Source organism: Barbus barbus (genome assembly GCF_936440315.1).
Source record: "Barbus barbus genome assembly, chromosome: 2".
Classification (NCBI taxonomy): domain Eukaryota; kingdom Metazoa; phylum Chordata; class Actinopteri; order Cypriniformes; family Cyprinidae; genus Barbus; species Barbus barbus.
This window is the reverse complement of record NC_136730.1, coordinates 12309077-12321657: the sequence shown is the minus strand read 5'-3', so window position 1 is coordinate 12321657 and position 12581 is coordinate 12309077. Positions and strand designations below refer to the sequence as shown.

General features: G+C 39.2%; 1 protein-coding gene across 1 annotated transcript in view; it reads left to right on the top strand.

The window, feature by feature from the left end:
• The window catches only part of LOC306888058 (cell migration-inducing and hyaluronan-binding protein-like), a 145890-nt gene that overhangs the window by 107528 nt on the left and 25781 nt on the right, over nt 1-12581 (top strand). Inside the window, exon 14 of the mRNA XM_079446179.1 lies at nt 11776-11981. Within this exon, the coding sequence (XP_079302305.1) occupies nt 11776-11981 (206 nt within the window). The remainder of the gene's footprint in view (nt 1-11775; nt 11982-12581) is intronic.

Below are 12581 nucleotides of genomic sequence, written 5' to 3'. Positions count from 1 at the left end.
AGTGAGTTGGCAAACAATTTGCCAATGAAGTATGAACAGTAAATCACATTAATGGTGCATACATGAAAAAGTAGTTTAAGACAGGTTAAAAAAGTTAACAATATGGATGGATTAGTATAAATATCTACATTTACATTTACATTTACTTTTATCCAAAGCGACTTACAATTGGGGAATAAAAAAAGCGATTCATCTTGAAGAGGCAATCAGACAGAGGAAGTGCTCGTAACACCAAGTCTCAGTCATTGTTCAAATAAGTACAAGCTAGTAAGGGAAGAAGAGAAAGATAGAGGGAAAGATTTTTTTTTTTTTTTTTTGAGTTTAGGATGAAGTCAAGTACTGCCGAAAGAGATGAGTTTTCAGTTCTTGCTTGAAGATTGACAGGGATCCGGCGTTCCGGATAGGGGTGGGAAGATTATTCCACCAGCCAGGAATGGTGAACGAGAATGTTCTGGAGAGTGATTTTGAGCCTCTCTGTGATGGTACCACAAGGCGTCTCTCACTAGCAGATCTCAGACTTCTGGAGGGATGTAGGTTCGTAATGGTGAGTGGAAGTAGGAGGGTGCTGAGCCTGTGGTAGTTCTGTATGCAAGCATCAGTGTCTTGAACTTGTTGCGAGCTGCCACTGGTAGCCAGTGCAAGGAGATGAAGAGAGGTGTAACATGGGCTCTTTTGGGCTCATTGAAGACCAGTCGTGCCGCTGCATTCTGAATCATTTGTAGAGGTTTGATTGTGTTTGATGGCAGACCAGCCAGAAGAGCATTGCAGTAGTCCAGCCTAGAAATGACAAGGGCCTGAACAAGAAGCATCGACCAGTCTTTGCAATGTGCTCTTTGGAGGTCAGCTGGTCATCAAAGATTACACCAAGATTTCTGACCGAAGTTGATGGGGTAATCATTGATGAGCCTAACTGAATCGTGATGTCATGCTGTAGAGTCGGAGTGGCAGGGAAGACAAGAAGCTCCGTCTTTGCCAGGTTGAGCTGTAGGCGATGTTCTTTCATCCTGTCTGTGAGTGCCGGGAAGAGTGTGGGAGAGATTGTTTGGAGAAGGTGTGAGGGGATTGGGTCAAGAGGACATGTTGTAGGATGGCTGGAGAGGAGAAGTTTGGATACTTCTGCCTCGGTGAGGGGACAGAAGAAGAAGGGAGTTAGAGCAGTGGATGTGGTTGATTGGAGGTCCTGTGTGTGTGGAGTTGAGAACTGGTTACTGATTGTTCTAGTTTTGTCTGTGAAAAAAGTGGCAAAGTCGTCAGCTGTTATCGAAGTGGTGGGAGGTGGAGGAGGGTGACAGAGGAGAGAATTAAATGTTCTGAAGAGATTACGCATGTCTGTAGCGCTGTTGATCTTGTTGTGGAAATGTGAGGATTTGGCAGTGTGGACTTCAGTAGAGAAAGATGAAAGCAAAGACTGATACCTACTCAGGTCTGATGGATTGTTTGATTTGCACCATTTTCTCTCTGCCACTCTGAGTTTGGTCCGATTCTCACGAAGAACATCGGATAACCAGGGGTTAGAAGGGGCAGCCCGTGCTGGCCTGGAGGAGAGAGGACAGATGTCGTCTAGACAAGAGGTTAAGGTAGAGCATAAAGTGTCAGTAGCTGCATTCACATCCAGAGATGAGAAATGGGTAGGCGAGGGAAGAGGATACTACAGAGAAAAGAAGGGAGGGGGAAGGGGAGCGTAGGATGCGTCTGAAAGTAACCAGTAAGGGAGATGGTGGCACCTGGGTAGCAAAATGTAAAGTAAATGTAATGAAGAAATGGTCAGAGATAAGTAGTGGTTGTACCAGAATGTTATCTGTAGTACAATTGTGTGTGTAAATTAAGTCAAGTTGGTTGCTTGATTTGTGCGTGCTAGTAGTGGTGAGGCGTTTGAGATCAAATGAAGCTAGGAGTGAATGTAGGTCTGTAGCATAAGGCCTGTCTAGGTGAATGTTGAAATCGCCGAAGACTAAGAGTGGAGTGCCATCCTCCATGAAAGAGGACAGCAGTCCGTCCAGCTCCTCTAGGAAGGTGGCTAGAATTTGGCCAGGGGGACGGTAGATTACCACAATCTGGAGTTTTATAGGAGCGGTTACAGTAATGGCATGAGCTTCAAATGAGTTGAGAGTTGGTTGAGTATTTCCAATTGTTTGAAATGAGCAGACCAGTGCCCCCACCCCAGCCAACTTGCCTTGGGGTGTGAGAGAAAGAGAAATTGTGAGAGAGAGCAGCTGGGGTTGCTGAGTCTTCTGGACGAATCCAGGTCTCAGTCAAGCCCAGGATGCTGAGTGTGGATTGTAACGAAAAAGCAGAAATGAAGTCGGCTTTGTTGACAGCTGACTGGCAATTCCAAAGACCCACAGAGAAAGAAAGAGGTGCAGTGGAAGATGTAGAGATAGAGCCCAGGTTAGCAGGATTACGTAGCCTTCTGCGTGTGTGTTTAGAGCGAGGTTGAGAGAGAACCGGAATGGTTTGGAAACACATGATAGAGGTGGAAGGATAGGGCATAGGAAAGTGTGAGGGAAGATAAAAACGATACTTAAGTGTGTGCTCGGTGTCGTTGCTCGGTTAAAGTCGCGCAGGAAAAAGTCGTCTGTCTTTACACTCGTTGGTCTTCACACGAGGAGGCTGAGCACGATGGCTGAACGCTTCTGCGGAAATACAGTCTAGGAAACTAAAGTGAAAACAGCTGTGGCCGGCTTCTGATCAGCCCAGCCAATAAGGTTAAAGGACTGCTGCTAATAGCTCAAGAGAAAATAACACTTCGCACAATCACACAGGCTCGGTCTCAGCTGAGGCGCAAATTATTCTAATTACCAGTAAGTGCAATCAAACATAAAAACCTCAACGAAATTGCAGAGTAGAAATAGGTAGGAAACAAACTATTCCTTCCTAGCAGCAAGTAAATAATTTAAACAGAACTGCGACCAAGTATTCAAAACACTTACGCGAGCTGCCGTCCGTCTTTTCTGGTGAGTAATCGACTTTCCCCTAAACATCCTTAAAATGAGATCAATTTACATGAAAGGCAAATTTAAAACATTTTTGTTTTGTATGCATTACGCCCCGCCTCTACGGAAAATATAAAACACTAAAGAGGCGTAATAAATAATTAGTTGGGTTGTGGAAATGGAATACCAGCACGCATCCCTCCGGTCGAAAACCAAAAAAACAAATGCACAAAATTGAAGCAAAAAGTAATACATTTATTAAAGAATAACAAGTGAAATAAAGAGCAAATCTTCAGGGTGTCCAAAAGGCCAAAATAACAAACAAAACGAATATAAAAAGAAAAGAATATTAAACGAATATTAAAAAAAAATAATAACCTAATCAAATACCAAAAGAAAATACATTTATCTTACCTAACTCCCTGCCCAAAAACAGAGATCAAACAATTTCAAAATAAACAAGGCAGGACACCCCTACGCTCCACACTGTTAAAATGATTTAGACATAGGAGAACGGTTCAGAAGTTTACACAAGATGCACATTTACTAGAACGAAAAACAAAATCTCTGAAACACAATTTGATCATCGGCTGGAGGAGGGATTCCGGAGCTCTCAACCCACGTGCGACCGAACCAAGAATGAGCTCCTCGATGAGTGTCAGCAGCGTCCTTTTAAAGATCCCGCCCCGACTAGGCAACCAATGGTTGCTTACATCCCATGATTGGAGAACCTGTTTTGGATTAGAGAAAACAAGAAAAAGAACACAAGCAATAGAAAACAAACTAACACAGGTCGTAACACCCTCATACACAAAGAATCTACATACAGTAAAGTACAGTAGATTTACTCAGAATCAAACGACCGTGACAGTGCATCAGCCAACACGTTATCCTTGCCTTTCTTAAAGCGAATTTCCAGGTTAAAATCCTGGACAAAGAGAGACCAGCGCATAATTCGTTGATTTGAATTTTTCATCCGAGACAAAAAAACTAATGGGTTGTGGTCTGTATATACAACTACCGGAAGAGAACTAGAACCAATGTACACCTCAAAGTGTTGTAAAGCCATTAAAAAGGCTAACGCCTCCTTCTCAATGGTGCTGTAATTTAACTGATGTTTCAGGAATTTCTTTGAGAAGTACCCATCAGGATGCTCAATCCCATTTCCATCATCCTGCAGAAGGACAGCACCACCACCAGTAGCACTTGCATCAACATCCAACTGAAATGCACATGAATAATTTGGAGCCGTTAAAACAGGACCACTACTCAAAAAGTTTTTAACAGAATCAAATGCAGTCTGGCATTCCTCAGTCCACTCAAAAACTTGTGATACGCGAAGCAGATTTGTTAGAGGCAACACAACATCTGAGAATTTTTTACAAAATCCCCGATAATAGCCAGACATTCCTAGGAATCTCCTAAGTTCATGTTTCGTACGAGGCACTGCAAATTCTGTAATAGCTTGCACTTTCAAAGCAACAGGTCGAACCTGCCCTTGCCCCACCTGTTTCCCTAGGCAGGTAATTGTCGCTTTGCCAAACTCACACTTAGACTAATTAAGAGTGAGAGATGCGTCCAGTAAACGATTAAAAACAGTACTTAAAACGTTGTCAAGTGCTCATCCCATGTATTCGAATAAACAACAATATCATCGAGGTAAGCTTTACAGTTTGAAACCCCGCCCAGCACTTGACTCATCAAGCGCTGAAACATAGCCGGAGCGTTGCGCAGTCCGAACGCCATCACCCTATAATTCAGGAAATCATCCGGAGTAACAACCGCAGATATTTCGGCCGCGCGCTCCGTCAAGAGAACTTGCCAGTACCCCTTTAGCATGTTGAGTTTCGTGACGAAGCGCGCAGACCCTACGTTATCAATACAATCCTCCATAAGCGGGAGGGGAAACGAATCTGGTTTTGTCACGGCATTTACTCTTCTATAATCCGTGCAGAACCGCTGTGTTCCATCTGATTTCGGGACTAATAAACAGGGTGAACTCCAGGCGCTGAAACTCGGAACTGCAAATCCATTTGCAACTAAATATTTTACCTCGGCCTCCATAACTTTACGTTTAACTGGATTCACTTTATAAGCACGTTGCTTAATAGGTGAATGATCACCTACGTCAATATCATGCTTTAGTACCTGAGTGCGGGCAGGAACGTCTGAAAACAACCCCAAAGATAAATTAATCAACTTTACTATATCAGTGCGCTGAGAGTCAGATAAATGCGCCAGATGAGAATTTAAATTCTCCAAAATCATGGAATTATTCAATCTGCCACCCAACATCAGGGTACTCTGTAGATTCAGTCCATCTTCATCAACCTCACTGTCAGAAGCAATCACGATCGAGGCAACTGGAGTGATAACAGAGGTTTTTAAATCCATATCTTCCCCACGACTCACATACAGCTTCAGCATGTTTACATGACACACGCAAGTTTTTCTTTGCCGATCGGGAGTCCGAACAACATAATTCGTCTCATTCAGCTTCTTATCAATGACATACGGACCAGAGAATCTAGCCTGTAATGCAGCACCCTGGATTGGCAATAAAACCAAGACTTTGTCCCCCTCAGAGAACGAACGAGAAACCGCATTCTTGTCAAAACGCTTTTTCATTTTCACTTGGGTACTTTCCAATGCAGTCTGAGCCATTTTACAAGCATTATGCAATCGCTCTCTAAAAGAACTGACATATTCTAGTAGATTACAATCCGATTTTTGCTCAGTCAGCTAGTTCTCTCTCAACATTTTGAGCCCCTTACCGTGTGTCCAAAAACCAGTTCTACAGGACTAAATCCTAATGACTCCTGAACACTCTCACGGACAGCAAACATAAGAAAAGGCAACCCCTCATCCCAGTCTTTCTCTGACTCGGCACAATATTTATCCAGCATGGACTTCAAGGTTTGTTGGAACCTTTCGAGAGCACCTTGGGACTCTGGGTGATAAGCACTAGATGTATTGTGCTTAATTTTCAGTTGGGACAGTACCTGTTTAAATAATCGTGACATAAAATTAGTCCCCTGATCCGTTTGGATCACCTGTGGAAAGCCAAAGGTAGAGAAGAACGTGATTAGGGTTTTCACCACAGCCTTCGCTTTTAATGAACGCAATGGGACTGCCTCCGGATAGCGAGTTGTCGCGCACATAAGCATAAGCAGATAAACATGTCCAGATCTTGTTCGCGGTAGCGGTCCAACACAGTCCAAGATTACTCGTACAAATGGCTCTCCCATAACAGGGATAGGTTTAAGTGGTGCAGGATGTATAATCTGGTTAGGTTTTCCTACGACCTGACACACGTGGCACGAGCGACAATACCGCGCAACATCAGATTTAATGCCAGGCCAGAAAAAATAGCGCAAAATGCGAGAATAGGTTTTAGTAATACCCAGATGTCCTGCTACATTATCATGGGCCACACTCAGAACTTGTTTTCGAAAGCATTTAGGCACGACCAGTTGAAAAACAATATCCCAACCTAAACCATCAGACCCTGCTGGAGTCCACTTTCTCTTTAACACCTCGTTGTCCCAAAAATAGCCTATCGATTTATTCTCAATCTCCTTTAAATTAAACGCTGCATTCCTGCCACGCAATAAAGTAGTGTCTTTTTTCTGTTCAGCAGAAATCACATCTTTATTAATGGACAACGACAGATCAGCTGATTCTAGTTCAGCACTACTAGTCGCGGACAGCGACTGAGAATCAGACAGCTCAGGTTGTACAATGCGAACTTCACCTTTAACTTGGTCCTCAGCTGCCAAAAAGGTATCCGAAATATCAATCGAATCACCAAATTTACGCGCTTGAGCCCGCGTAACTACACACGCCGCAAACACTGAAGGAAACTCTGATGCCAACTCACCGGAAGTAACAGAATCATACACGGGATTTTCAATGACCTCGGGAAATGGGAGTACTTTCCCTCCAACGAGATCGTTACCTATAATTAAGGCCACACCATTCACAGGTAACTTGTGCCGCACTGCCAATTTTACACAACCTGTTACTAAACCGGATCGAATGTACACATTATGTAACGGTACTTTCAACACCCCCAACTGAATTCCTTGAATGAGAACATCAGATCCACAATAACTTTTCTCAGAAAATGGCAACATTGCTAGCCAGCACAAACGACTGATTGGCCCCTGTATCCCGCAACATATTTACAGGAACTAAGTCTCGCTCAGATCCACTAAAAGAGATCATCCCCTGACACACAAAAGGATCATACGCGGCATCAATATTCAAACTAAATTGACTGCCAATTTTCTTAACAAAACCAACACTTTTGGCTGACTTCCCTTTATTTTTATTTTTCAGTGAAGGACAATTCGCAATCAAATGACCAAGTCCGTGGCAGTAAAAACATTCACGGGCTTCAACTGGCATTGCTTGCTTATTCAAACCTACTTTCGAAATTTTAACGTTTTTCTCTGAAGACGGAGAATTAAATTTGCGACGTACAACAAACGCATTTTTATGAGTAAGAGTAAACTCATCTGCACAAACGGCAGCCTCAGCAAGAGTCAAAACTCTCTTTTCGTTCAAATAGACAACAACTCTGTCTGGCAATGAATTTTTAAAATCTTCAATCAAAATCAACTCACGGAGATTTTCAAAATTAACGACTCTGCTGGAATGACACCATCTATCAAAAAGCACAGTTTTCTCCTGTGCGTATTCCACATAAGTTTGAGAGGCATTTTTAACATGTGCACGAAACTTCTGCCTATACGCCTCTGGCACTAATTCGTACGCCCTTAGTACCGCACTTTTCAATTTATCATAGTCTAAACTATCACTCACAGATAAGGTAGAACAAACCTCTTGGGCTTTCCCAGTTAATTTACACTGTATCAAAAGAGACCAAACCTCTCTCTGCCAGCGCAACGCAGCAGCTATACGCTCAAATGCGCCAAAGTATGAATCTACCTCACTATCTCTAAATGCAGGCACCAAGGTTAGATGACGACTAACATCAAAATCAGCAGGATGACCAGGAGCCACAGACAAAGGCACAGAGGGTGAGTGATAGTCAACACTAGTAGAGGGTACATCAAAATGAGTCTTAACTGAACTGGAACGACGATCATCAGCATGCGTTTCTAGTTCGCACTGCCTAAAACGTAACAATTGAGTGGTGTGTTCCTGAAGTTTTATTTCGAGATCTAATTGCTTAGATCTCTGAATAGCTAGTTTTAAATCCTCCGAGTTTACACCACTAAGTGAGCGCAACCCGGGATCTAAACTCGCAACATCAACGCTATCTTCATCAGTTACCTCAACGTTAGAACTAGACTGCAAAATACCCTGCTTAATCGGTGCAGCTTGAATTACGTCTCTCAGTTCCTTCTTTCTATCAGTTTTAATAAATCGCAATATCATAGAAATCAGCGATTAAATATAAATAAATTTTCCGACAGGACTCCAAAACATCACACGAAGGAGCCTGTCTAAACGCCTCCATACTAAATTCCATCTATTAACCTACCACTTCCCCAATACGCATGAAAAAACTGCCAATCAAAACATAAAAATATATAAATGGTACTCACCAGCAAAGCCGAAAACTTCTCAATTTGGATCGGGCAAATTTCCAAATCAAACAAATAGAATTGGACGGACGAGCCCCCAATTATTACGCCCCGCCTCTAGGGAAAATATAAAACACTAAAGAGGCGTAATAAATAATTAGTTGGGTTGTGGAAATGGAATCCCAGCACGCATCCCTCCGGTCGAAAACCAAAAAAACAAATGCACAAAATTGAAGCAAAAAGTAATACATTTATTAAAGAATAACAAGTGAAATAAAGAGCAAATCTTCAGGGTGTCCAAAAGGCCAAAATAACAAACAAAACGAATATAAAAAGAAAAGAGGGGAAAATTAATAACCTAATTAAATACCAAAAGAAAATACATTTATCTTACCTAACTCCCTGCCCAAAAACAGAGATCAAACAATTTCAAAATAAACATTAGAGAAATTAGAGAAAACTTAGAGAAAACAAGAAAAAGAAAAAGAACACAAACAATAGAAAACAAACTAACACAGGTCGTAACATATATATCTGAATATCTTAAAATTCTTAAAACAAGATAAATGTACTTGAAGATTTTTTTTACATTTCTTTAAATATCTAAAAATCTTTAAATCAAGAAAAATTTACTTGAAGCTCATTTTAATTTTTTTTTAAAACAAAATCAGTTTACTTGAGAAACATTTTAATCTGTATAAATGCGTAAAATACATTTTCTTGAGAAGACAAAAATAGGGTTAATGTTAAAGAGACTTTCAGGATGTTTAGAGAACGGACTTTTACGTAACCAAGACTGGAAGTTTAAGACCGGTTAAAAGCAGAAAGCCTGAAAAGATTAAGTCTATAAAACCTCAATATGGCTGAATGCCTTCCTGCAGTCGCTGTTCCTCCATTCTTAGCCATCTCTAGCTGTCAATCATCTGTCTGATTTTGATTGACAGGCCACACCCCTTTGCTCTTTGCAAGACTTAAATTGAAGCTTTAGGGATGGAAAACAGGCAAGTCAGGAAACTAAATATTGTAGTCACACTTGATAGCCAGCTGTTTTACAAATAGTGATGCCATCTAGTATTGTTTACATCATATCAGAGCTGAAAAGAGTACTTGGCTTATTTTGACTCTATCTAGTTAAATGAAATGTGGATTGTCAGAGCTCAACAGAACAGGAATGTGAATCTGCAATTTATTGCGCCGCAGTCCGTCCTTGGTTTTTCTAAAGAGCGGAGCTGCTGTTCAAACACTTCTCAACGATGTTGGAGCGCTGCTCTAAGCTGCTTTATTTTCTTCACAGGAGATGAGGTGAAAAGTTACGGTACACTGAAGCCGCATTATGCGTTTGTGATAGCATGCTACGCTTTTATTTAGGAGCCAGCGGGGGGAATGCACCAACCTCAGAGCTCTGACGTGAATAACTCTTTGACGAGGGTTGCCTCTAATGCGTTTAACAAGGCTAAATGTTCTTCTGCCCAGCAGTACTACACTGAGGTAGTTTACAATTCACCTATTACTTTGAAAGGATTAATGGAATTGCTTTCAGTCCCAAAAAACATGTTTGTTTGCCAGCACTCACTGAGCAGATGTTTCCATCAGCGTCGTATTTGATGGCAAAAAGTGCAGCATTTCAGCTTCGCCTGAGGCTTTTAGAATTGTGTATTCACAGCAGGTGTTCGAAATGAGAAGATAGCTGACATCTTTTATGGAAACATCTTGTAGTGGTTTTTATGTTGAGTTGTTGCTTACCATGTGCATTACATGAAGGAATAGAAATTATTATAGTTTTGTCATGGTTTACTCGCCTTCATGTTCTTCCAAACCTGTGTTTTTCTTCCACAACTTGCAAAAAATGATGTTGGATGGATGTCCGAACATTGTGAATGGGGTATTAACTGGCACGATTCATAAAAGCAAAATAAAAGTTTTCAATATGACTTGTGTGCTATATTTCTACATGTATACATCAAATACATTATATTAATTATATATCAAATATATCAAAATATATATCAAATGTTTTTTTCACTGAAATAATGTACTATATTTTAGTTTGATAATGTTTTATTTAATATTTAGTATTTTTAAGGGATTTTATTATACTAAATTATATTTATTAAATAGTTATGATCCATTTATTAACTGTTAACCACTTTATAAGCATAGACCTGAAAGTAATCTTGAATAAATCTTGAAAGCATTTAAGCCATAGAAGTTATTATAGTGTTATTATGAAAAATGCACAAAATACAATTTTTATTTATTTAGTTTTAGTTTAAAACTGTGAAAACATAACCCATAAATCTTAAAGTTGTGTTTCAAATTTGAGGTTGATATCTCAAAAAACTAGTTTTCAGTAAGTTGTTTTTTTTTTTTTTGGGTGCAGTAACCAAACTTTTCCAAACATTTTTTTCAGTTCCAATGCGGCCATTTTTGACTGCGAACAGAACAAGCATTGTACCGTTCAGATGAAGCAAAAAATAAAAAAAAAATTGTAAAAAAAAACAATTAATTTTTTTAATTTTTTATATTTAATTTTTTTTGGTTAAACATGACCGAACAGCACCAGAGGGTTAAGTCTTCTAAAGCTGTTTTTCTCTGAAAATATTCACAGATGAATGAATCATTTTGATTAATTTTAGTCATTCCTATTCTTTTAGTTAGTTTTTACTCGTCTTTATGTGAAGTACATAAAAGTACTTATGACATGAAGTATGTGATTTAACATGAGCATTACATGAAGGAATAGAAAATATGAGAATTTTGTCATTGTTTACTCACCTTCATATCCTTCCAAACCTGTTTCTTTCATGATGTTTAATGGATGTCCAAACTTTGTGGATGGGGATTTAAACTATTAAGCTTAAAAATGCAGCCTTATACGGTTTGCTCCATATTTTAAGTTTTTTAAAGCCATTTTTCATGAGAAATATTCACAGACGAAAACCCTCTGATTCCATTTTTGATTCTGATTAATTTCTTCTGTTACATGCATGTTGGATGGATATCAAAACTTTGTGGATGGGGTTTTAAACTATGAAGCTTCAAAAAGCAGCATAAAATTGACCAATAAAGCCTATCCACTATGTATTAAAAATATTCATAGACGAAGACTCTTTTTCTATTTTTGATTCTGATTGATTTGAACAGTATGATACCCAATGATGAGTCATTGGGTATTCTTTTAGTTAGTTTTCACTTATATTTATGTGAAGGTTTCATTATTTGCCCTCAGGACAGTTGCTAAAAACCTTTAAATCTTCTGTCTTCTAATGTTGTTAATCTCCCGCTAGGTGAAGGATGTTGTCGGCTATGACGCTTTAGGACACTGTTTCTTCACTGAGGATGGACCGGAGGAGAGGAACACGTTCGACCATTGTCTGGGTCTGCTGGTGAAGGCGAGCACACTGCTGCCCTCCGACAGAGACAGCAAGATGTGCCGTGACATAACCAACGGAGCTTATCCTGGATACGTGGCCAAACCGCGCCAGGACTGCAGGTAACACTCACTGAATGGTGTGGATGATTTTACCTCAAGAAACCAAGAATATGTCACCCTAAAATTAAATTAAAAGAAAGAACTAAGAAATCCAATTTTGCCTTAGGAATATGGAGCCAATTTTAAGATCAAAACTATAAAATAGATATACTGTAGATCAGAATTTATTCTCCATATAAATTGTAATTTTTAGATCACTTTATGTATTTTAAAATAATTTAAGAATTTTATGTTTACAGTATGTATATATAATCATAGCTTTTATTTAAAAAAGCCTTTATTTTCAGTTTTCATTAAAAAATATATTTTTTATACTTTTGTTATTTTGACTTTTTTATCATTTTGTTCATTTTATTACTTTTTAGGTTTATTTATTTGTTTGGTTGTTTAATTGTATTTATTTATTTCAGTTTAGATTTATTTAGTATAGTAATTTTAGTGATTTTAGTGCTTCAAACATTAACATAAACAATTAACAATAAACAAAAGCAACTATTTTTTGTTACATTTCTTAAAAGTCATCTAGTTTTCATCTATTTATATTTTAGTTTATTTCAGCTTTATTTCAGTTAACAAAATGTTTTTAGTAATTTTATTGTT